Source organism: Theropithecus gelada, chromosome 9 (genome assembly GCF_003255815.1).
Source record: "Theropithecus gelada isolate Dixy chromosome 9, Tgel_1.0, whole genome shotgun sequence".
Classification (NCBI taxonomy): domain Eukaryota; kingdom Metazoa; phylum Chordata; class Mammalia; order Primates; family Cercopithecidae; genus Theropithecus; species Theropithecus gelada.
Window position 1 is genome coordinate 89,958,194 of NC_037677.1, and position 24,689 is coordinate 89,982,882.

The 24,689-nt window shown below is 47.8% G+C and overlaps 1 protein-coding gene across 2 annotated transcripts; it reads left to right on the top strand.

Moving 5' to 3' along the window:
* The first annotated feature begins 1,053 nt into the window (after positions 1-1,053).
* Positions 1,054-24,170, top strand: FFAR4 (free fatty acid receptor 4). 2 transcript variants are annotated; one of them, XM_025397548.1, is made up of 4 exons: positions 1,054-1,676; positions 10,510-10,638; positions 13,572-13,619; positions 21,297-24,170. In XM_025397548.1, the coding sequence occupies exons 1-4, from the start codon at positions 1,110-1,112 to the stop codon at positions 21,684-21,686; spliced, it is 1,134 nt and encodes a 377-aa protein (XP_025253333.1). In that variant the 5' UTR covers positions 1,054-1,109; the 3' UTR covers positions 21,687-24,170. The 2 variants fall into 2 exon arrangements, with proteins under 2 accessions (XP_025253333.1, XP_025253334.1); XM_025397549.1 differs by lacking the exon at positions 13,572-13,619.
* Positions 24,171-24,689: the final 519 nt, after the last annotated feature.

Consider the following 24,689-nt stretch of genomic DNA (forward strand, 5'->3'; position numbering starts at 1 on the left):
TGGTTGGGGAAGTGGCCACTGGATCTTAGGCCACAGGCATACTTTTCCATCTCCAGCTTCCTCATTTACAGAAAACCAGACTGCAGTGGTGTGATGGAAATACGTGGGACGGGGACAGGTGACTGACTTTCATTACTAACCAGAGGACAGCTTAGACAAGTCACTCTGGCTGGGCCTCAGTTTCCTTATCTCTAACAGGACTGGATTGCCCAGTGCTCCTCAGACTGTGGCACCTGGGGCACATTCATAGCTTGTGTGTGTATCTGGCCTTGAAATATCTGTCTTCCCGGGATGGCAAGTTTATTAAAAAATTTGGAAGGACTCACCCTTTTTACAAGAAAGCATTTTATGTCATTGTTCAGAATGCAAAATATATATGCATTTTAGTTACAATAACATTTGATAACATTTAATGAGTAATTACTGTGTGCCAAGTGTGCCAAACTCTAGGTGAGCCTCACAATAACCTAATGAGGTATTATTATTCCCATTTTATAGATTAAAAATCTGGGGTAGAGGGAGTAGATAATCCACCTAAAGATCTGTTATTAAGTAGTGATAAAAGATCTCCACTACCTCTCTCCCCCACAAAAAATATGGACTCATTACAAGTTGCTTTAGGATCTACCTCCAGACCCATGGAGTTTCTTTAGTAAAATCTGAACGACACAGGCCAAAATAATCTCCAAAGGCCAGCTCTGACACTTTTAAATCAATTTTAGCTAAATCCGTTCACACAAGGCTTCGCACATCCAGTGTCCCTGAAGGATGAAGGAGGTTAGGCAGGCCCTGCGGGGGCTCGAGGAATTCGCTAAGTGAATTTTCTGGCTTCTGAGTACACTTTAAAATGGCCAGAGGGCGCGAGGCTTCCGGCTAGGCCGCCACCTCCCCGCCCAGCTGTGTTGTTTGCAGCCAGTGTTGTCGGGCACTTCCTCGTTCCCGCGCGCCCCGGGCGCAGCTCCCTGCACCCAGCGCTAGCGCTCCTCAGAAGGGAGGGGGCCAGAGGTGAGATTTCGCAACCGCCTCCCTCCCTCTTTCCCCGCCTTGGCACTCAGTAGTCTCCCAGATGAGCACTCTCTCAGACCGCTGCGGGCCGCCAGGCGCCGGGAATGTCCCCTGAATGCGCACGGGCAGCGGGCGACGCGCCCTTGCGCAGCCTGGAGCAAGCCAACCGCACCCGCTTCTCCTTCTTCTCCGACGTCAAGGGTGACCACCGGCTACTGCTGGCCGCAGTGGAGACAACCGTGCTGGCGCTCATCTTTGCAGTGTCGCTGCTGGGCAACGTGTGCGCCCTGGTGCTGGTGGCGCGCCGACGACGCCGCGGCACGACTGCTTGCCTGGTGCTCAACCTCTTCTGCGCCGACCTGCTCTTCATCAGTGCGATCCCTCTGGTGCTGGCCGTGCGCTGGACCGAGGCATGGCTGCTGGGCCCCGTTGCCTGCCACCTGCTCTTCTACGTGATGACCCTGAGCGGCGGCGTCACCATCCTCACGCTGGCCGCGGTCAGCCTAGAGCGCATGGTGTGCATCGTGCACCTGCAGCGCGGCGTGAGGGGTCCTGGGCGGCGGGCGCGGGCAGTGCTGCTGGCGCTTATCTGGGGCTACTCGGCGGTCGCCGCTCTGCCTCTCTGCGTCTTCTTCCGAGTCGTGCCGCAACGGCTCCCCGGCGCAGACCAGGTGAGCTCCCCTCTGTGCGTGCCGGGCAGGTGTCCTGCGCAGGCTGGGAAGCGGGGCCCTGACGGAAGCTGGGATGAGGCTGATGAACAACAATAGCCATTTATTGCACTTAATCGTTGTGCCAAACCTTGTGCCCATCTCTGTGAAGTTTAATCTCTTAAATCTCACTACAACGCTGTGCACACGCCCTCCTAAATGATGAAAGTGGAGTCCCCCAAATTCTTGCTAAATGCAATGACTGTTCCGAGGTTAATTAACGAGTAGTTTAGGAGCGAGACGGAACTTTGGGGGTGCAGGGTGGCCAATCACTTTGTATTGAATCATGATTCCTCGCCAGGTGTTACAATACTGTTATTATCACGCCCATTTCACAGATGAGAAGCAGAGGCACACCGAAGTGTATAATAACTTGCCCAGAGTATTTTACCCGTAATTCGAGGAGGAGTTGGGCTCCTTCCAGAAGTTTATCGGTAATTCAAGGAGCAGTTGGGCTCCTGTCCAGGGTTGGGTTATGGTCCTGCTTTGAAAGCGCGTGGGCAGGCGCGTGTGACCTAGGGACCCCGGATGGAATGCTGTCTTTAGGGGACTTGTGACGGAATTCCCTTCCGGGGTCTTCAGTATTTTTCAGCTGCACAACGGAAGGATTACACTAGACCTTTAAGGTGTCCTGGGCGCCTGAAATGTGCAGATTACAAAGGCTGGGCCGACGAGCTCTGTTTTGCGTAGCGGGTCCATAGTTGTCATTATTAGGTCATGGTGGGGGGTGGGAGTGACCACCATCTGAATAAGGTTCTGTGGATAGTGCAGGACATTGGCTCGGGTCCCCTCGAGTCCTGCGGTCCGGAATCCCGAGCTCGGGTCTTTTTCTTCTGCCGCTTTGTCCCGTGGTTGCAGGGTTCGTGCGCCGAAATCCACCCGGGAGAGTAGACTTAGACGCGGCGTCGCGGTGGAGGACAGTGGCCGCTGTCTGGCTGTCTTCCCAGTGTGTTTGGTTCTCCGTGCCTCGCAGAGAGAGACAGGGAAAGGACCTGGGTCTGTGCGCTGGGGGCTCAGCCTCCAGGAGCGTCTGCCGTGGCTGGTTCTTGGTCTCCCCTTCCCTACCGGGGTCGCTGGTTTTCCGGCCCGGAATCCCCTGCCCTTAAGCTCCCTCTCCACGTAGGACTGAGTATGGGGTGCCCTGAGTAATCGTGACACAAACAGGAATCACAGTCCCAAGGAGGGACCTTCTAAGTGGTCAGAGAGGGGAGTAGGGAGGGAGAAATTACATGTCACCAGGGGAAGGCTCAGTGATGGAGATACACACAGCCCACCAGGGACACCCCTGGGTGTGTGACCCTCCAGAGCCTGGAACAGAGAGGTGGTGCTTCTCTGGGGGTTTTCCCAGACCTGTCTCTCACACAGCCCTTTATGGAGGGGGTGGGGTAGGATGGATGGAGTCTGCCTCCTGTATCCTGTGCGAGTTTTTTTTTTTTTTTTTAAACATAAACTTAAAATACTTGTTTCTAATGCTTGTGTGAAATACATTGTGAAGTGTTTGTTCGTTTATGGCCTTGAATGATTAACGGGCAGGAGTCCCATTAAGCCTGTGGCACTTGATCAAATAACATGCAAGCTTGTGGCCATGTCCACTCAAGAGGGGCCCAGAGAAGCCAGGATTAGCTGAGCAGGTGGGTGCCATTTACAGGCAGACCACGGGCTGCAGCTTAGTGGGCAGGCTTGCTCTTAGCCCACACACACCTGAGAATCAAGGTGGGCCACGCAGATGCCTCTGAAAGCATGGATCAGGTGGGGGCTGGGCTTCTGCCGTCAGTTTCTTTGATTTTTTTTATAAGTTATTCTCTCAACGAGTTATAGTACTTGTATATTTCTCATAGAACTTGAGGTATTTCACCTCATGTTCTTTCTTACGGGAGAAAATGATGTTCAGGGAATGAAAGACCAGGTAGAATGTATCTTGAAGGTATCTTAAGTTTTCTGATGTGTATTTTGTGCCTCTCCCTTTTTTCAATGATTTCAAGTATAATCCTAATTAATTGGCAAATGACATTAAAAAATAAGACTCTTGTCACTTCCCAGCCAAAGCCCAGACTAAAGTTGTGTGCTGACAGGGACACAGGCGACTGTTTGGGTGAGAAGGCCTTGGCATAGGCGAGGGCCTTCCGTGTCTTGGCCACTTAGTGCTGTACCCCTGTTAGGGAATCTGGGTGTGGGTAGAGCCCTCTGTGGTGCTTCCAGAGTGGTCACAGTTGCGCTGCAAGGTGCTTCCGTGGAGGTCAGTGTTGTGATGCCTGGGCACACAGACCTCCCTTGTTTTAATGTTGAAATACTTCCTTGGTTTTAAGAGCCTTTGCTGAGGGATTTGGGCAAAGCCACTGGGAGAGAATGAACCTGCGGTGTGCACTGGGGGCCAGGTGAGTTAGTTACCCACAGGAGCCCTACTCACTGAAATTAGTAGAGGTAAGGTGGGAAAGCTTGAAATTAAAAAAAAAAAAAAATCCCTGGGCGCAGTGGCTCACACCTGTAATCCCAGCACTTCGGGAGGCTGAGATGGGCGGATCACTTGAGGTCAGGAATTGGAGACAAGCCTGGCCAATGTAGTGAAACCCTGTCTCTATTAAAAATACAAAAATTAGCTGGGTGTGGTGGCATGCACCTGTAGTCCCAGGTACAAGGGAGGCTGAGGCATGAGCATTGCTTGAACCAGAAGGTGGAGGTTGCAGTGAGCTGAGATGGTACCACTGCACTCCAGCCTGGCTAGCAAAGCAAGACTCAATCTCAAAAAAAAAAAATTTTTTTTTAATTTTAAAAATGGGACAATCTTTTCTGGCTCTCCATCTTCTTTGTCTTCTTTCCTACCTGTCTGCTGCACCCACCCCATCTCTCTCTCTCTCTCTCTCTCTCTTACACACACACACACACACACACACACACACACACACACACACACACACTTTCGCACCTACCTGCCCAGGAACCCAACAAACAGAAAAACCCCAGTTTCTTAAGGGTTGTTGCCTGAACACATAGGAAACATCCCATTTTATAGGTTCAGCAGTTGAAGAAATAAGTTGAAAAGAATGAGAGAAAAAAAAGGAGGAGTGTAGTCATTAAAAAAAAAAAAAAAAGCAACAGGAGGATCTGGTCTAGACTGACTGAGTCTCACATTTAAAATTAGCAAAGGCTTGTTTTCTCAATCGCCATATTCCCAGCTTTCTGCTTGTGGATTCTGCCTGCCCCATCCCACTTGGAGACTAAATATGGATGTTTTGGATGGGGGATATTTTCCTAACCCAAACCACACACTGAGAGAATCAACCAAGCCTAAGCAGATGCTGGCTCTCTCCCCTCAAGGAGCGTTGGCCAAGGAAACTGCCCCTTAGAGCTTCTCCGACCTGAGAGCCCTCCTGAAACAGAAACTCAATCTCTCGTCCATGTGGGCTGTGGGTGCCCAGTAGTTCATGGTAATCAGACTCTAAAACTCCCCTGAAGAGAAGATGAGGGGATAAACATCCTAGAAATGTGAGACAACTTGGTATTTGGAGTGGGCTTTGGAGTCAAACGTTCTGTTTAAATCCCATCTCTGCCATTTGGGAGCTTTGTGACAGAATCCAAGCTGTCTAACCTCTTAGTACCTCACTTTCCTCTTCTGCAAAATGGGCATAATTATAGTATCAACCAACCTTACTGGATCGTCAAGGGCACTCATATTCAGTAAATGGGCCAACACCTGGTGCATACACAGTTAAGCGCATAAGAATTGCTAGCCATTATTAGTGTCCTTATCTTTGAGCATAAACGTTTTAAACATTCTTCAAACAGTATAATTCTTCTGATTGCTGTAAAATAACAGACTGCCATTTTAAGAGGGTGTCAACATCCTAGCAACGTTGACATCTCAGCCAGGTCAGCTCACTCTGCCTCAACAGGATTCCAGCCTGTGTGTGCTGTGGCCCTGGCTGGGTGGTGACCCACATCGGCAGGTGGAGAAGACTGTCTGTCCTGGCCAGAATGTGCTGCCCATTCATTCTGCAAACATTTACTGAGCACCCTTCCCCTCTTGCCCCTGCCACAAATCATGTAAATCCGCCTCCGTCTCTTCAAGGAGAAGCACACAGATGGTCCTAGATTCTGGCCTAATGTGGTCCTCACAGTCACCCCACCCCATATTCTTTTGTTTATTCTAAAAGAGGAAATCCCTAAAGTCACAGAATGGCAAAAGATGGAACCAGAATGTAGCCCCACTGTTTTGGGTCCCTCTGGATGCCATCACCCTTGGGTTTATACTTCCTTGGGGCACTTGATCCCACTGCCCCACCCTACCCTAATTTAATACCAGGCTAGTCATGTGAACGTTCACGTGTCTCTGCCGAGTGTGGATTGTCTGAGGAAACAAACACAGTTTGCTTGCCTTCGTTACGATTAGAGAATACTTTTAAAATATAAGAAAGGAAGCATCTGTTGTGTTGATATTTTCTCTTTTTTGCTGGGTAGCTGATAGAAGAGGAAACATCCAACTAGGACTCCTAGGTTCTTAAAATGATCTTGAAGTCTTCCATGTTGATGGCAGAGGTAAGGCATAGGAACAAGGATTTGTCAAGGGTCTCCAGAGGTACTGCAGGAAGAATCATCAGAGGGACTGATAGGCAAACAGCTCGAACAAACAGCTGAAACTGATCTGCAAATAGGCAGTGTTTGCAAGTAAGTCAGCCAGTGTGGGGAGGGTCAGCATTTCCGGTGCCTGTGGACAGATGTCCCCATCCACAAGGGGAGTCTCCTTAGAAAATCTCGTTTGGCAATTTTGTCCTGAACACCTAATATGTATTAGTCAGAATTCTAGGTGCTGGGATGCTGGCTGGAAAAAGGCAGGCGTGGTCCCCACCCTTAGTAACACACTTCAGTGGGGGCTCCAGACAGGGAAGGGGATGATTGCACAAGCTGTGGAGAGCTGTGGAAGGGTCTCTGCTGGGTGTGGGGAGTCCAGGAAGCTATTGGGAGACGACGGTGTCCCCAGTGAGTGTGAAGATGAGAGGAAGTAAGCCAGGCAAGGGGATGGAGACCAGGAGGGCATTATAGGCAGAGGAGAGTCCACGTGGAGGCCAAAGGAACAGTGAGTGCTGTTCTGAAACTTGCAAGGGGTTCTCCACCACGCATGTGTACAGCGTGGGGTTCAGTGGGGGCAAAAGACAGTGCTAGAAGGGTTGGCAGAGGAGAGGGAGAAGGGCCAGAGTCGTCCTGGTAGGAAGTTTGAACTTAGTGGTGATGGCCTGGTCTTGGTAAGGGTTGGGGGCAGGTCAGTGAAAATGCGATAGGTGGGTGAGTCAATGGCGATGAAGGAGGAGCTTAGAGATTCCTTCTGAGTGGGGAGGAGGAGGTGGGCAGAAGGCCAGTGCTACGGTTTCTGGCAGCTTGGAGAATGGCGGCCTTGTGCCCTGATTCGGGAAGTGCGGGAATCAGGTGGAACCATTTGGGGATGGGACCTTCAAAGCTTAGTGTGCCTATGAGGCCTCCTGCTGAGATGTCCAGGCGTCCTGCTGAGATGTCCTCATGGCTACTGGGTGAGTCTGGGGTTCAGGAAAGCACGGAGCTGAAAAGAGTAGATTGGAGCCTTATCTGCAAAAGGAGCCGTGGAAATGGGTGAGATAGCCAGGGAGAAGTGGAGACTGGGATGAGGCAGAACACATTTGGGGGATCCAAGTCACACTTATCCCTTCACCGTGAGTGGCCTCCCATTTCATTCCAGAATTCTGGTCTGACACCTGAGCTCCGGCCTCTCTATGCCCCTGGCTGCGGTCCTTCCAGGCATAGCAGAAACAGCCCTTCCTAGGTGGCTCTGCCCTCTCTGGTCCTCTGAAGCTCTCTGGGCACTTCCAGCTGCTTGTCCTGTCCTGAAGTGTCCTAGTGCTTCTCTGCCTCCCTCACTGCTGGAGGATAGGGCCAGCGCCTTGCTCTTCCTCACCGTGGCTTCGCTGTGGTCAGCCACCATGTCTGGAGTCGGGTGGTTGAGCAAATGAATTAAAGAAGACTATTGTTGACTCTGCCAATTCCGCTTCTGTAACTCAGTAACAAGGCAGACCTGCCACTTTTGTTTTCCAAGTTCCCTTTTTAAAATCAGGAGACATTTCACATGTGCAGAAAAAGTACAGAGAATATAAGACTCACACCTCCACCTTACAGATTTGACATACTGCCTAACTCCTCTACCTGTCACAGCCTGCGGGAGAATATCTAGAATCAAAACGACTTAAACCAAATGGATTTTCCCACAGAAACCAACTTATGACACCAACTTGGATCTCTGTGGGCATGGCACCTGTTATTTTATTTTTTAATGAGACCAGACAGTGCATTTAGTCAACAATACCATATAAAACCTTCTAAAGAAATACCAATCCATCATTTAGGCCCCCAAGTCAGTTGCACTGCCTCTCAATTCACGTGTGAGGGTGTTGGGCAGAGTTCTTATCTTACTTCCTTATCACACTTCCTGCCCTGAGCAATAGCCACAAATCAAAAGGTGAGAGAATGTCTTTATTAAAGTCACGGCATTTGGGAGCTTCCTGGGACAGGTTCATTGTCTCTGTAGAAAAATAGCTGGTCAAGTTGGCAGAACTATCATGGTGGTCTGTGTTTCATGTATGATCATCATTTCACTTATAAATCAACTTTTTTCTTTTATAAAAGTAATACAGGCACATCATGGAAAATTAGGAAATTCAGATAAGCCACAAGAATAAAAACAATTTGAGAGTCCCGCCTAGAAATAGACACTTCACTTTCTGGATTGTATCCGTCCATGTTTTTTTCTGTGCATGCAAGCATGTGAGTGTATGTGCAAAAGAGTGTGTGTGTTGGATGGCTATATACTCATTTACACATATACATTCTCTTCAACACATTGGGATCAGAGAAACACATGGTTTAGGGACCTGCTTTTTTTCTTTCATTCCTACTGTAGAGAGAACACCTTGCTCTATCATTATATCCTCCACAAAAGTCTTGCTAACCCTGGAGAGATTTTGGCAGACATTCTGGAAAAGGCTTTTGGAAAGAGTTGGGGGTCTTAAGAAAAGCTTCTGGGCGTCCTCTGTTTTTCTACTGTCCCTTAAAATTTTTGCATCGCAGGAACAGGAATTAGAGACCAAGTCACATTCAGGGCTGGAATCCATTTCTTCCGATTGGTGCTTTAGCGTATCTGCTCATATGTATTGCTACTGTTGTCTTGGAACGAGGGGTCCATAGTGGGCAGAAGCCTGAGTACAAAAGAGGGTGGTGTGGGTGTTCTAGAGAGCAGTGGTAGCCTCATGCCAGTAATCAGAAGATCCTTGAAAGAAACAGGTTTCTGGCCAGGTATGGTGGCTGTAATCACAGCACTCTGGGGGGCCAAGGCAGGTAGATCACAAGGTCAGGAAATCGAGATTATTCTGGCTAACATGGTGAAACCCCTTGTCTACTAAAAAATACAAAAAAAAATTAGCTGGTCATGGTGGAGCACGCCTGTGGTCCCAGCTACTCGGGAGGCTGAGGCGAAGCAGGAGAATCACTTGAACCCGGAGGCGGAGGTTGCAGTGAGCCGAGATCACGCCACTGCACTCTAGACCTCCAGACTGGCAAAAAAGGGAAACTCTGAAAAAAAAAAAAAAAAAAAAAAAAAAAAAAGCAGGTTTCTTTCCAATTACTGAAATGTGTGAAGCTTTAATAAACTTCCCCCTACCATGTGTTCACACCAGCCCAGTCTTGATTCACTGTTAAAAATTCTCTGCTTTTGGCCTAGTAGAGCATTCAATGACTATTGGTCAAGTGAATGAATGAATGAATGGTATTTCGGATGCTAATGCTACTCCTAGACATTGGTTAAGATGCCTTGGCCCTTCAAAATCAGTAACGTGGTCTTTTTACACAGCATGTGCTCTTAAAAATCTGTTCTATATGCATGTGTTAGGGCCACTTGTTTTCTAAACAGTTTTGTTTCTGTAGTCAATTGGGCATAGGAATTTTATATGTGGGGAGTTAGTATACACACACACACACACACACAGATATATGTCTGTTTTCATTGGCCTATTTATTCATTGGATGAAATTGTTGCAGAAACTATTTGTAACTATTCAGTAAGGTCTCCATATGTTTCAGTTCTCGCAGTTAGTGTTAAACATTTGAATCAATACAACCTAGTGATAGCAGCAAGATCACGAACCTTCACACTCTTCTGCCATATTCCATTGGTTTTACATCTTGAACTGTCTGTGAGTGGAGGCTGATCTTTGCCTTGGGGCTCTAGACGGCCAGGTTGACGCAGCTCGACACACTTTAGACACCTGAGCACCCTCAGCATGAACACTTAATGCTTTAGCACAGACCCTGTGGCCTTCGGCTTACACAGTGTGACTACAGGGAAACCTAGTTCCTGTTTCGATGTGTTTGTTACATAGCATGTCCTTTCCAATCTCTGTAACCTTTCAGGGGTCTGTTTTCTTTGTTGTAAAATGGCAGGCTTGGAAGAGAAGGCTCAAAAGCCCTTTGCATGTCAGCCCAGGGAAATAGAAAGACCACATCTGGGAACCGACTCTAACTCTTACCACTCTGTAAGCCTGAGGCTCAGTTGCTGTCCCTGGAGAACGGGAAACACAACCGTGGCTATTCTGAGGGTCAGGGGCAAGTGCTTTGTAAGTGGAATTGTGGTGGGCAGTGGGAGGGATTCTGGGGTTCAGTGTCATGCTAGTTGTGTAACTGGGAAATGCAACCGCGTAAGTGTCAGGAAACCCTCAGTAAGACTGAGCCAGAGGCCAATAAGAAGTCAGCATTTACATGATGTTCTTTTCCTTTTTGTAACCAGGAAATTTCGATTTGCACACTGATTTGGCCCACCATTGCTGGAGAGATCTCGTGGGACGTGTCTTTTGTTACTTTGAACTTCTTGGTGCCAGGACTGGTCATTGTGATCAGTTACTCCAAAATTTTACAGGTATGTTTGTTTCAAGTGCTACCACTGAACTTCACTCAGACTTGGGGTTATTTCTGCTAGAATCTTAGAATTTGGGGTCGGAGAACACCTAAGAGTTCAAGCTCAATCTTGATTCACTGCCCAGGTCTACAGCACTGAGGAAGGAGAGGGTGTTTTTTTTTAAGTTATATCTTTGTGATTATGTTTTTGCTCATCACTAAAGTAATACCAGGTCATTACAAAAAATTAAATTAAAATGAAAGAGACACATAAATGTAAATAACACAGAAACTGAAAACTTGCTCTACCTTCTTAACAACTCAAGATGTATTTTTTCAGGTTATTTTTCTTACAAGCTTATGTGTCTTGTATACTGTGTGTGTATTTGATGAACCACATGAAATTGCAGGTTCAAATGGTCAAACGGTTATCTGACACTGTTCAATGTTCTTTTCAGATATGAGATAATACTCTCTGCTCTGTAACTCCTTTTTTTCACTTAACATTATATCTTAACATCTTTCTACATCATTCCTATATCTCTAGCTCATTATTTTTAGTGGCTACAGATGTGACTTCATTTATTTTATAGTCTTTTGGGCTGTGTCCATTGTTTCCCCATCGCAAACACTGCAATACTGGAGAATGCATACATTTTAAAACATTTTATTGAAGTATTATACACATATATAAAAAGCACACTGAGCATAGGTATAGGCTCTAACTGAGTGCATTCATGAAAGCAGCTCCCAGGTCAAGAAACGGAATATTACCAGAAGTCCCTCCTATTATCTTCTAGTCGCTACTCCACCCACCCTCAGGGAATGTCCATTTCAAATGTGCACTGAAACAGGAAATGATCTCTACCTTCAAAACAAATATGTACAGGGACATAAAAAGGACGAGTCAGCCTGTTTTATATCTCTTAAGGCAGCCCATTTGTGAGTAAGTTGCCTGCCCAGGCAAACAGCATGGGTGCATTCATGTTTATGCCCATTTTAGAAGGTTTACTGCAAAGCCCTTGAACCCTCGTGGAGGTTTATAGTTGTTGAATCTTGGTTTTACAGTGTCTCATGTGTGGGTCATCTGGCAAGTAGGCACATTGAAGTGTTGCCCTGTAGGGCCTGCTCACCGTCTGGTCACTTTTATGGCCCTTTCTTTGCACCTGAGGGTCTGTAACCTTCTTAGATGCTCAGAACCCATAGCCAGGCCAACCTCCATCCAGGTCTGCTAATCCCTGGGTCCTGTGGGAGATGGCCCCTCCATGTCACTCATGAGACTCTTGCCCACCCAATGACCACTAAAGTGACACCCAGCCTGGGGCTTGTTCAAGTGCAGGAGGTAGATTCAGGCCTGGAGTTAAGGTCTGGACAGTGCTTGCGATGGGACCAGGCATATGATAGTGCTATATAAGTGTTAGCTATTATCATTAAGTTAAAATGAGAGAAAAAAGAAGATAAATGTAGAACTTTGTGAGAGAAAAAGGAAGATAAATGTAGAACTTATTTAACAAATATTTACATAGTGTTGATCCTATGCCAGGAACTAACTCTTTAATTCTAATAAGAATAACAGATGAAGAAACCCAGGCAGAGGGAGGGTAAGTAACTTACCCAAGGTAACACAACTTGTAAGTGGCAATCAGGATTTAAATTCAGGCAGTCTGACCCTAGAGTCCCAGTGCATTAATTCCTCAGACTACCCTGTGCACAGTGCTTGGGGGAAAGGAGGTGGGCTAAAACCGAGCAAGACACATGCTCTATCCAGAAGGACCTTTGACATAGAAGGGGAAGAGGGAGGAGACAAACAAGGATGCTGATATTGAAAGCAGAGAAACTGAATACAAGGTAGAAGATACTGAGACTTTGCAAACACTTTGCAAACTGTTAAATGCTACACAAACGTAAGGGACGAATAAGGGGTATAAGAAAGAAGAGCAGGCCAGGTGTGGTGGCTCACGCCTGTAATCCCAGCACTTTGGGAGGCCGAGGTCGGCGGATCACCTGGAGTCAGGAGTTCAAGGCCAGCCTTGCCAACATGGTGAAAGCCCGTCTCTACTAATAATGCAAAATTCAGCCTGGTGTAGTGGTGGGCACTTGTAATCCCAGCTACTGTGGAGGCTGAGGCAGGAGAATCGCTTGAACCCAGGAGAAGGAGGTTGCAGTGAGCCGAGATTGCACCACTGCACTCCAGTCTGGGCAACAAAATGAGACTCTGTCTCAAAAAAAAAAAAAAAAAAAAAAGCAAAAGGCCATGAAGACAGACAAAGAGACTTGACAGTGTTATTTTAACAATCTGGGTTTGAGTCTTGAATCTGCCACTTACTTGCTGTGTGGCCTTGGCCAGGTTAGTTACCATCCCTGGGCTTCGGTTTCCTCATCTGCAAAATAGCAAACATAATGCCAGCAGTGTAGAGGTGTCATAAGGCATATAGGAGATGCTACTGATGGGACAGGGAGAGCCATGCCTGCCTGTCGCAGGCGATGAATAAATTATGACGGTCGTGATTTGTTAGGCAAGGCTGCTCTTCCCACCCTTGTCTCAGAGCATGCTGGGAAAAGGTGCTGCTAAGATTTGCAAGAGAATAAACAACAGCCCAGATTTGGAGCACATCAGGAACAAGGAATTGGCGCTAGAGCAGGGCTGGCTGGAAGGGGCGGCAGCATTTGATCTCCTTCCTGGAGGTCTCACTCCTGAGTTCCTTAGGGGCCAAGAGGGCTGTGGTCTGCCCCTTTTCACTCGTACCTCACGCTTCTCAGCTGCCTGCTGAGGGAGGAATGATTTTCCACCCACCCCCATCTTTTTCTCAAGGCCAGGGTCTACCTGGAAAAATTCTATGAGACCTGAGGAGTTGGGGCAGGTGTCCTCTTAGCAATCCACCTCTAAACAGCAGTTTACTCTTGAAGCACCTTATGTCTAAACCCACAGCCAACCTTCACTTCTCCCCATCACAGACCTCAGAACAGCTCCTGGATGCAAGAGCTGTCATGACTCACAGTGCGGTGAAAGGGCACTCTGAGTAACAGAGTAACAGGTCAAATATATAATTTACATTCTATCACCATCCTCACCTTAATGCCCTGTGTGGTCTCACCTTCATATTTCACCCTCCCTTGTGTCCACATTGGCCTTGAGGCTGTACTGTGCACTTCTGTCCCAGGGCCTTTGCACCTGCCACTTGTTCTCCTGGATCTCTCTTCTCCAGATTTCTGCATGGGCCACTTCCCCACTTCATTTAGTCTTTACTCAAAAAGTTCTTCACCAAAAAGTCTCCCCATCAATCTCCAATTCCTTATCCTGATTTATTTCTCTTCAAACACTTACTACACCTGTCATATTCCATTTATGACAGTCATCTGTCTTGCCCACTACAATGCAAGCTCCATGAGAGCAGAGGTTTTTGTTTGTTCACTGCTATATTCCTATGCCTAGATCAGAGCCTGACTCATTCATTGTAGGTGCTCAATAAATATTTGTTGAATGAATGAGGCATAAGCCTTGGATCACATTGAAAGGGTCTATAGGGTAGTCTCTTCTTGGACAGTGGGACAATCACTGAACAGAGAGTCCTAAGACAGGAGTTCTAATCTAGGCTGTATCACTGTGTGACCTTGGGCAAGTCACTTAAGTAATGTGATCCTCAGTTTCTGCAGGAGCCAAATATGCCTCTGGATTAACACAATAAAATGAAAAAGCAGATATAATAATGTTTTAAAAATCACAATTTTAATCCAAATATCACTTAAAAATTACTTTCCACCTTATTAGCAAAATTCACTGTTGCCCATTTCCCAGGAGGACTATGACATTTGTCCTCGCTTGGTACCATGAGTTTGCCAGGCTGATAACTTGGAAGCAGGCAATCTATACCAGGTGGATGGAGTGTCTGGGAAGGGCCTCAGTTTGCAGCTCCTCCTCTGTGAAGATATACTTAACTCAGAGATACTGAGTCAGCTTTTCTGTACAAGCTTTTTCTGTGAAGCTTGGTTTTACATAACTCTGTAAAATAAATTGAACATCAATGTTAATTAGGCATAATAACAGACAATTCACAAATTGTTTGAAGCCCTGGGATACATAACTATAGCCCTTCCAGTCCCACTTCTCACCTGTCACTAGCTCCTGTAACCCAGGTCTCATCTCCAGGCTTGAGAAGTGTCTCTTTTTCACATCACCCTGGTCTTCTACTGCTCTAAAGCAGTATGTCTTCTAGAATGTTCTGTAGAGTGCCATGGGAATGTTAGGTGTTAGAAAGGGTTTGGGAAATGCTGGGATAGGCTAGATGGGATTCTTTGCTGCAGGACTTCCCAGAATGTTTATTATGCCAATATACTTTGAGGATCTCTCACACAGTAATAGAACAGGTATCATCGCTAAACGTGACTACAGAACCCCCTTTTCTCCACAGAGCATCTGTCTGCGCTGGTGCTCCATGGAATGCCTTTTTGGAAACCCTGCTCTAAAGTCTCCACCCTCCTTCCTGGTTCTGACCTGGGCAAGAATTCAAAGCAGGCTTCGCCCTGGCTCTTTCCCTACTGCCCGCCCTTCAGGGGCTGCTTCATGTGCTTGAGGCAGTGGCCTTATTCACCCTTCTGCCCTCCCTGCTTCCTCTTTCCTTGTTACTCAGACACACCATACATCTTCAGTGATTTTTTCCAATCAACAGTTTTCCCAAGGGAATAACCTCCCAGCAACTCCTAAGTGCCTTCAGATCAGGTTGTAACCACTGTTTGGGGCTTGCTTGACGTCATCGCCCAGCAACTGTTGCCATGGCAACTGAGATGCCTCTACCCTTTTGTAACAGTAGATGTTTATTGATCCCCCTCTCATTGCCCACATAGGCACCAGAATGGAAGAGCAGCGTGGGCGGAGCTGCCTTGCTTATTGCTGTGTGTCCAGCACCTATGAGTGCTTAGCACATAGCAGAGGCTTATAAATATTTGTTGAATAAGTGAGTCTGTGGCTTGCAGATGGAAAACCCTCAGCCTGTCTCAGGGCTTAACTGAGAAACAAAATCTGTTTCTGCAGAACACGAGGCGTTAGACAGTGAACACAAAGCCCTTTCTCCACGCCTGGCCTGCATTCCCCAGCTTTGGGGGCCTGCATGCTGGTCACGAAAAGGGAGGTGGAATCTCTGGAAAGATGGAATCTTCCGTCCAGTGATTCTGAATGGGAGGCTGTTGATTGACCAAGCAGCCCCCAGAGGAGACTCAACCTTCAGGGGCCCAACGTTGTCAGTAGGAACACCCTCTACCCATCCCCACATGTTGGCAGCAGTGGTCTGCTGGCATGGGGTGGCAGAAGGGTGTGAGGTGGGGTGGAGGCTCCCCCACCATCTTCAGAAGCTCATGTGAGTGTGGAGGCAGTGAGTCTCAAAAAGGTCTCTCTTCAAAGGACTGGGGGGAACTTGAGACGGAGCCTGTTGTCCTAGATGAGCAGCTGCAACACTTTCGTGGGCAAGAATCACCTGGGGAGTTTAGGAAACTTGCAGATTTCTGGGCCCCACCCAGCCCCACACAATCCGAATGTCTGAAGGGGCCCCCAGCGTTTGCATTTCATCATGTACCCAGTGGCCGTGGACCACATTCCCCAGAAGCTGTCCGCCTCTGCTGAGGCACTGTGCCTCAACGGAGAAGAGCACTGGCACCTGGCATGGGGTACACTCCCCTACTTCACTGTGAGGCCGCGAGCAAGTCAATTCCCTTCTCAGGGCCTCTGAGTTCCAAAACGGCAGCAACCACAGAACCTATCCCAGAGGCTTGTTCTGAGGATTAGGATTAATCCTTGAAAGTTAATTGAGCATTTAGTTTAATCCAAAAGCACATCAAGCTTTCTGCCCAATGCAGGAGACATTTGCAATCCTGGATCAATGTTAACTATCCTTGACATCTAGCATGGGGAGAGGAGGAGGAGAGGAGCCACATCTGGTTATAGAGCCCCATTTTCTTCCTCACCCCCTACCAGCGGTGGGAACTGTGGAGAGAAGGAGACAGTAGCATCTGTCAGTGCTAAAAAAGATCCAGGTCGGGCGCGGTGACTCACACCTGTAACTCCAGCACTTTGGGTGGCCAAGGCAGGCGAATCACCTGAGGTCGGGAGGTCAAGACCAGCCTGACCAACATGGAGAAACTCCATCTCTACTAAAAATACAAAATTAGCTGGGTGTGGTGGTGCATGCCTGTAATCCCAGCTACTCGGGAGGCTGAGGCAGGAGAATCGCTTGAACTGGGAGGCGGAGGTTGCAGTGAACCGAGATCCCACCATTGCTCTCCAGCCTGGGCAACAAGAATGAAACTCCGTCTCAAAAATAATTAATTAATTAATTAATTAATTAATTTTAAAAAACCCCATTCACTTTTGCACTTGGCCCATGAGTCAGCCCACTTTGTTTGTCTGTCACCCACAGCCATTGTCAGGCCCCTGCTAGGGCTCTGGGCTGCAGAAGACACAGGCATGCCTTGCTTCAGCTGCCATCCCCCAAGGAACCGGCAGTCGGGTGGGGGTCTGTGTTAGTCTGTTCTCACACTGCTTTAAAGAACTGCCTAAGACTGGGTAATTCATACAGAAAATTTACAGCTTTCGTTGACTCAGTTCCACATGGCTGGGGAGGCCTCAGGAAACTTGCAATCATGGCAGAAGGGGAAGCAAGGACCTTCTTTGCGTGATGGCAGGAGAGAGAAGAGAGTGAGCAGGAGCAGGGAAAACTCTTATAAAACCATCAGATCTCATGAGAACTCATTCACTATCACAAGAACAGCGTGGGGGAAACTGCCCCCATGATCCTAACACCTCTCACCTGGTCCCTCCCTCCACACGTGGGGATTACGGGAATTACAATTCAAGATAAGATTTGGGTAGGGACACAGATCCAAACCGTATTCGGGTCAGAGGTAAGAAGGATGCCTGGACATCTACCACATAGTGTATGTGGCAAGTGTCGCATGAGTGCCTGAAACAAAATGCTGCAGGATGCCAGGCGGGAGATGAAACACGAATCCTTCTCAGAGTTCCTGGCATTAGCGTTTGGAGTTAAAGGCTAGGCAGAAGGATTCCCACAGGCGGAGATAGTAGAGAGTGGGAAAGAACTAGTTTATGATAAAGAGAATGGGCTGGCATCAGGCTGCCAAGTTGGCAGTCCACCTCTGCAACTTCTTAGCTGAGTACTGCTGGGCAAGTTTGGTAAGCTCTTTGAGCCTCAGCTTCCTCATTTGTAAAATGGGGATCATCACAGCACATATGTCACAGAATTGTTGGGAGAATTTAAAAAGGTAAACTAAGTGATAGGTAAGGGCCTGGCACATAGTAGGTGCTCCATAAATGTGAGCCTTCATCAACATCACTCATCAAAAAGTATTTTTGTGACACTACACCAGGGACCCTGGGTACATCGTTGCCCTTCTTAGGATGGTGTGAGTAGCAAGAGGGACGAAGTTGCCGTCAGAATCAGCCCTTGTGGGCCCCCAGCCTGTGCTTAGGCCTCGAGCGACACCCCTACTCAGAGGCGGTGCCAGTTCCTCCGCAGCCCGCCCAACCTGACACCCTGCCCAGCTGAGATTCTCCTAGATCTGACAGCCAAGGCAGGTTCCTGAGATTAACTAGGTTTCACCTGAACACAAGTTCTAACTTTGATTCTACATAGTGATTTCCAGACTTGGATGTGCCAATACAGCCTCCAGCATTTGAGCCCGAGGTGGTACCCTGTGTCTCCTGAGCAACCTTCACCCTGCAGAGCCATCGAAGGGAGGGGAGGGCTGAATAGTGTGGCCATCCCTTTTGAGCCTTCTGTGATTTGTCTCATATTTAATCCCACTGAGCTAGATTTTCAGAGATGGGGGCTCTGACCCTGTATTATCAGTGGAGTGACCTTCCACACGCTTCTTAAATTTCTTGAAATTCAATTTCCTCATCTGGGAAGTGGGAACAATGATAGTGCAAATCTAAAGAGTAGGTGTGAAGATTAAATGTGACGATTGAGAATTAAATGTGCGGCACAGTGCCGGTCACATGGAAGCCCTCAGTAAGGCTAGAGGTCCGTATGACTGTGAGGCTGTTCACTCAGCATCTATTGCCCTGGTCTCCACTATCAACAAGTGGACCTAAACTCCTGCACAGAGCAAGCAGCCACATTGAATCATAAAACAAACAACTATCCTTTAATTAGCTAGTTACAAGTTTTTTTTTTGTTTGTTTGTTTTTTGAGACAGGGCCTCACTCTGTCACCCAGGCTGGAGTGCAGTAGCGCAATCTCAACTCACTGCAACCTCCACCTCCTGGGTTCAAGCGATTCTCATGCTTCAGCCTCCTGAGTAGTTGGGATTACAGGCGCCCACCACCACGCCCAGCTCATTTTTTGGTATTTGTAGTAGAGACAGGGTCTCACCATGTTGCCAGGGTTGTCTTAAACCCCTGACCTCAGGTGATCTGCCTGCCTCGGCCTCCCAAAGTGCTGGGATTCGAGGCATGAGCCACCGTGCCCGGCCTAGTTACAAGTATTCTAACGGGAATATTTTCAGCCATTCTGATCTTGCAGTTAAACTGGCCTGAACTGTGAATGATGTTAATTACCTTCTAATTACTCCCCATCTTGAGATTCAGGAGTCTTGGGGGACGCCTGTAGGATCTCCTGAAAGAAGAGTCCAGAATCCCCTTCTAAGCCCACATAACCAGGGCTGCCTTCATTGCCTGCCATGCCTCTGCTTCACTGCCAGCCCTGCTCATTAATACAAAATATTAGAGGTCCCAGCAGCTCCACTTGGTAGGAATTTATTCTACCGATATGCTCACCTAGGTGTGCAAGGATATGCATGAGGAGGCTCATTCCCCCAGTTGCCACCTCTCAACAGCGGACATAAATATAAAATGGTCATTTTCCACAAACATCACCAGCAGTGCTCTGACCAGCTCCTCTGTCTTGCTGGGGCAGGGGCACCTTTAATGACACCTGTGTCTGATTTACAGAGCTTTCCAGTCACTTTTTGGTTATTTACAATGTCAGTCTCACAGTCAGTTCAAAGCTTCCCCTGCCCAAGGCATAGGATGTGGGTTTGTGGTGCTGGAGCTGAGAGGAGGACAGAGAAGGAGGCTGGGCTGCCCTGCCAGTGGTCTTGTCTCCCACAAGGACAAGGAACTTGCATGATTGCCCATATGAGGTGGTTGTCCCCTCTGTTGGTCATTGCCTCTGATTTCCCTGTGTCTGGTGGTGGCGCCAACAGGCCCTGCTGTTGAGGGGATCATTCCCAAGCAGCACCCACTCCAACCCATGGGCGGGCCCTTCCCACACCCACTCCCACGAGGTATGGGAAGACCCTTCCCACACACTCAGCTTCATTTTCAGGTTGGCTCCTGACAGCAGCTGCTCCAGCAAATGAGCAGCCTCTGACCACTTCATCCTTCCTTACCCCCTGACTCCGGGGCCTGTAGGCAAGACTAGGATCCATTTTCTCCTGCTCCTGCAAAAGGAAAGGAACCTAGGGTGGGGTCCAGTGCTCCCTTCTGCCTGGCCTGCCACACTGGTATGCCATCTCCCACTCAACAACCTGTAGGGGAGTGATATGGTTTGACTGTGTCCCCACCCAAATCTCATCTGGAATTGTGGTTCCCATAATCCCCATATGTCACGGGAGGAACCCGGTGGGAGGTAATTGAATCATGGGGATGGTTTCCCCCAACCTGCTCTCGTGATAGTAAGTTCGCACAAAATCTGATGGTTTTATAAGGGTCTTCCCCCTTCGCTTGGTTCTCATTCTTCTCCTTCCTGCCACCATGTGGAAAAGGACACATTTGTTTCCCCTTCTGCCATGATTGTAAGTTTCCTGAGGCCTCCCCAGCCCCGCAGAACTATGAGTCAATTAAACCTCTTTCCTTTATAAATTATCCAGTCTTGGGTATGTCCTTATAGCAGCATGAGAACGGACTAATAAAGGGAGAGAGGGGAAGAGTATGCATACTGCTACTTCAGCTGCTACCTCCCCAAACAAGGCCAAAGAAATAAAATACTCCTCAATAGGGGCTGAATAAATTGCAACCACCATTTACAGAAGATAACAAGAATAAGGTGCCTTCTCTGTGCAGATGTGGCCCGAGCACCATGATATATTGCTAGGTGAAAAAGGAGCAAGGCCCAGAGTGTGGTGCGTGGTGTGGGCCCATCTGTGTACCAGCAGAAGAACAGATGCCTGCAATCCCACAGCCAGGAATATTGTGTGTGGTGGTGGTGCATTTCCAGAAGGCCATATGGGAAAGTACTTACGCTGGTCACCTCTCAGGGTGGAAATGGAGGGCACAGAAGGCTGGAGACCTGATGTTCTTCGTTTGCTCCCCATCAGTATAGCATTGTTTGAGTTTGTACCCTGAGCACATTGTGCTTGCAAACAATTAAAGAGTCACACCTTTTAAAAAAATAACGGGGAAGATGTCCCTCTTCTAGACCACCCAATTCAGGCTTTTCACTTCCCCTCATAACTCTGTTTACGAGGTAAGTGATTTTCTGCTTTATTTCTCAGGAGTCTGGCCAGGGGTCCCGTTTCTCCAGCACATTCTAAGCTTGGGCATGCAAAGTCCCAGAGGCACACAGCCTCAGTGCCTTGGGGATAGCAGATTCCACCTCCTGGGCCCCTAACTCAAAACCCCCAACAACCCTCAGTCACCTGTGGCTCCAGTCCTGTTTTGGTTTTCCACAGATCACAAAGGCATCAAGGAAGAGGCTCACAGTAAGCCTGGCCTACTCGGAGAGCCACCAGATCCGCGTGTCCCAGCAGGACTTCCGGCTGTTCCGCACCCTCTTCCTGCTCATGGTCTCATTCTTCATCATGTGGAGCCCCATCATCATCACCATCCTCCTCATCCTGATCCAGAACTTCAAGCAAGACCTGGTCATCTGGCCGTCCCTCTTCTTCTGGGTGGTGGCCTTCACATTTGCTAATTCAGCCCTAAACCCCATCCTCTACAACATGACACTGTGCAGGAATGAGTGGAAGAAAATTTTTTGCTGCTTCTGGTTCCCAGAAAAGGGAGCCATTTTAACAGACACCTCTGTCAAAAGAAATGACTTGTCAGTTATTTCTGGCTAATTAGTTTTTCTTTATAGGCAGAGTTTCTCACACCTGGTGAGCTGTGGCATGCTTTTAAACAGAGTTCGTTTCCAGTACCCTCCATCAGTGTACCCTGCTTTAAGAAAATGAACCTATGCAAATACACATCCATAGCATGGGCAAATCAAGGGGTGATCATCCAGTTTCGCAATATTTTCCCTTTATAAAAGGATCTGTTGGCCAGGTGTGATGGTTCATGCCTGTAATCCCAGCACTTTGGGAAGCCGAGATGGGTGGATCACATGAGGTCAGGAGTTCGAGACCAACCTGACCAACATGTTGAGACCCCCGTCTCTACTAAAAATAAAAAAAACAATTAGCTGGGGGTGGTGGTGGGCACCTGTAATCCCAGCTACTTGGTAGGCTGAACCAGGAGAATCGCTTGAACCTGGCAGGCAGAGGTTGCAGTGAGCCAAGATCGTGCCATTGCACTCCAACCAGGGCAACAAGAGCGAAACTCCATCGTTAAAAAAAAAAAAAAAAAGGATTTGTTATGGGTTCCTTTTAAATGTGAACTTTTTTAGTGTGTTTGTAATATGATCGAATTTAATAAATATTTATTTATGACTGTTCAGCAATCACATCTCCTACATATAAAGCCACACCATAGTGGTTTCTGAAGTGAGTCTTAGAACCGATTCAGGACGCAGATTTCTCCTCTGAAGGGTCACAGCCACCCTGTGCCCTACCTTGGACTTACAAGACTTTAGGATCATTCACTGATGTCAAGAGCAATTGAAGAATTTCCAAGGAACAGTTAAGGGTGACTTATTTATTTATTTATTTTTTTCATTTATAAAAAATGCCATGGGCCCTTTTAAGAGAATCAGTGTCATGAAATCAGAGAGAAAGTGGGATGACTCTGAAATGTTTGCGAGTGAGTTCACGGAGTGGTTTACTCCTGATCCATCCAGCAGAGATGCCGCTTAAGCACCAGCCATGGCAGACAGTGTTCTCTGTGCTGGGAATTCAGTGGTGAACCAGACAGCCATGGCTCTCTCTCAGGGAGCTTACCTTCAAGTCAGGGATAGAAAAACTAAATAAAAGTCAGTAAATTATATCTATAGACAGATATATAGATATATTTGAGATGAGGGTCTTGCTCCAAGGCCCAGGCTGGAGTGCAATGGCACAATCACGGCTCCCTGAAACCTCAAATGCCTTGGCTCAAGCAGTCCTCCCGCCTCAGCCTCCCAAGTAGCTGGGATTACAGGTATGAGCCGCCACGCCTGGCTACAAATCAATAAATAGCATAGCATCACAGAGTGAATAAGCACTGTGAAGAAAATGGGGCGGGAGCTATGGCAGTGATAGGAACTTAGATCAGGTGGGGGGAGCCTAAGAAGACCTTCCTGAGGAGTGACATTTGGATCAAAAGGTAAGTGACAAGAAAGGGCCACCTGTGTGAATAGGGGGAAGGGACACAGAAGAGATGTTAGTGCAAGGAGGCTGACATGCTTGTAGGGAGAGTGGTGTAAGCCGGCTATTGATGGAGCCTCCTCTGCACTAGGCACTGCCTTTAATGCTGAGACGAGACGAGGGGTACCCAGCTGGGGCCTGTCAGATGAGGCCAGAGAAATTGCAGAGCTAGATCACATACGGCCTAGGAGTTTATTCTGTGCTCCAAGCCCCTGGAGGTTTGCAACTGGAGACTGACGTGACCTGATAAATGTGTGCAAAGATTACCCTGGCTGCCGTGTAGGGAATAGACTCTAAGGAGCATGAGTGAAAATGGAGACCAGTCGGGCAGCTGCTGAAGTGGAACAAGGGGATGGGACCTTGGAGGTGAGTGGCATTAGGGAGGGATTGTGAGAAATGACTTGTAAATATACTTTGGGAAGGTAAAACAAAGAGGATTTATTGATGGAAAGGATGGAATTGATAGAATGCGAGGGAAAGAGAGGGTTCAAGGGGAATACCCTGATTTTTTAGCCTGTCGTGAGTTGGATGGTGAAGCAGGCAACAAAAATGGGGGAGCCTGGGCAAAGATTAGGGGTGGGGGAGCCAAGAGTTTCATTTGGAGCTCATAAGTTTGAAATCCCAGTGAGACTTCCAAATTGAATAGGCAGTTGGATGCAGAAATGTGGAGCTTGGGCCTGGAGATGCACATTGTTTGGAGTTATAAACGGTGTTTATAGGCCTATGGTTTTACAAAACCTCCCTTGGAGAGATAAAGAAAACCAGAGTCAAAGATTGAACCCAGGGACACTCCACCACTTGGAGGTTGGGCCAGTGGCTGGAATGCACAGCAGCACAGGGCCTGGCGTATAGTAGGTGTTCAGCCAATCTTTGTTGCTGGTGAGGAAATCAGCACCAGCAGTAGTGACTGCTTATGCAGTCTCTGGAGCAACTTGCTTCTGAAGTCAGATTCATGGAAATCACAAGCTCGAGGACAAATGAACAGAGATGTTCTGCTCACTTTAGTTAATAGATTTGATCAATTAAACCTGTTTTTGGAAGTGATGTGTGGTTATCTTATTGAAGCGGCATCGCTGTCTGGGGTAAATAACAGGAATTTGTCATCTTGTGCCAAGAGGATTAAGGACATGGACATAGGCGGGTGGGTTAAGGAGCAGAATGTTTAATAGGCAGAAGAAAGGAGAGAGGAGAGCAGCGCTCTCTCTCGTGAGACAGAAGCATCTGAAAAAGGAAAAGTGGTGGACCACAGCATATTTTATAGGCAGGCTTGAGGAGGTGGTGTCTGATTTACATAGGGCTCACAGATTGGTTTGACCAGGTGTGACGTTTACATAGTGTGGGAGAAAGGCTGGCCGCCCCACCCAAATCTGATTATGCAAATGGACTTTCCACTTGGCCATCTTGTCTGCTCCTAACTGCACTCATGGCTGGCAAAAAGGGAAGATGGAACCGCCATTTTGAACATGCTTAGTCTTAGGTAGTACATTCCAATGGACACATCTGCTGGCATTCACCCATGCAAGCTTCCAACTTGCTTGTCTATGTGTGCAGCACGATTTTACA

Excerpts from the sequence above, each read along its gene's own strand:
- FFAR4 (XM_025397548.1), top strand. The coding sequence starts at position 1,110 with ATGTCCCCTGAATGCGCACGGGCAGCGGGCGACGCGCCCTTGCGCAGC. Across the intron at positions 1,677-10,509 it reads GGCTCCCCGGCGCAGACCAG|GAAATTTCGATTTGCACACT; the intron begins GTGAGCTCCCCT and ends TTTTGTAACCAG. Across the intron at positions 10,639-13,571 it reads GTTACTCCAAAATTTTACAG|ACCTCAGAACAGCTCCTGGA; the intron begins GTATGTTTGTTT and ends TCCCCATCACAG.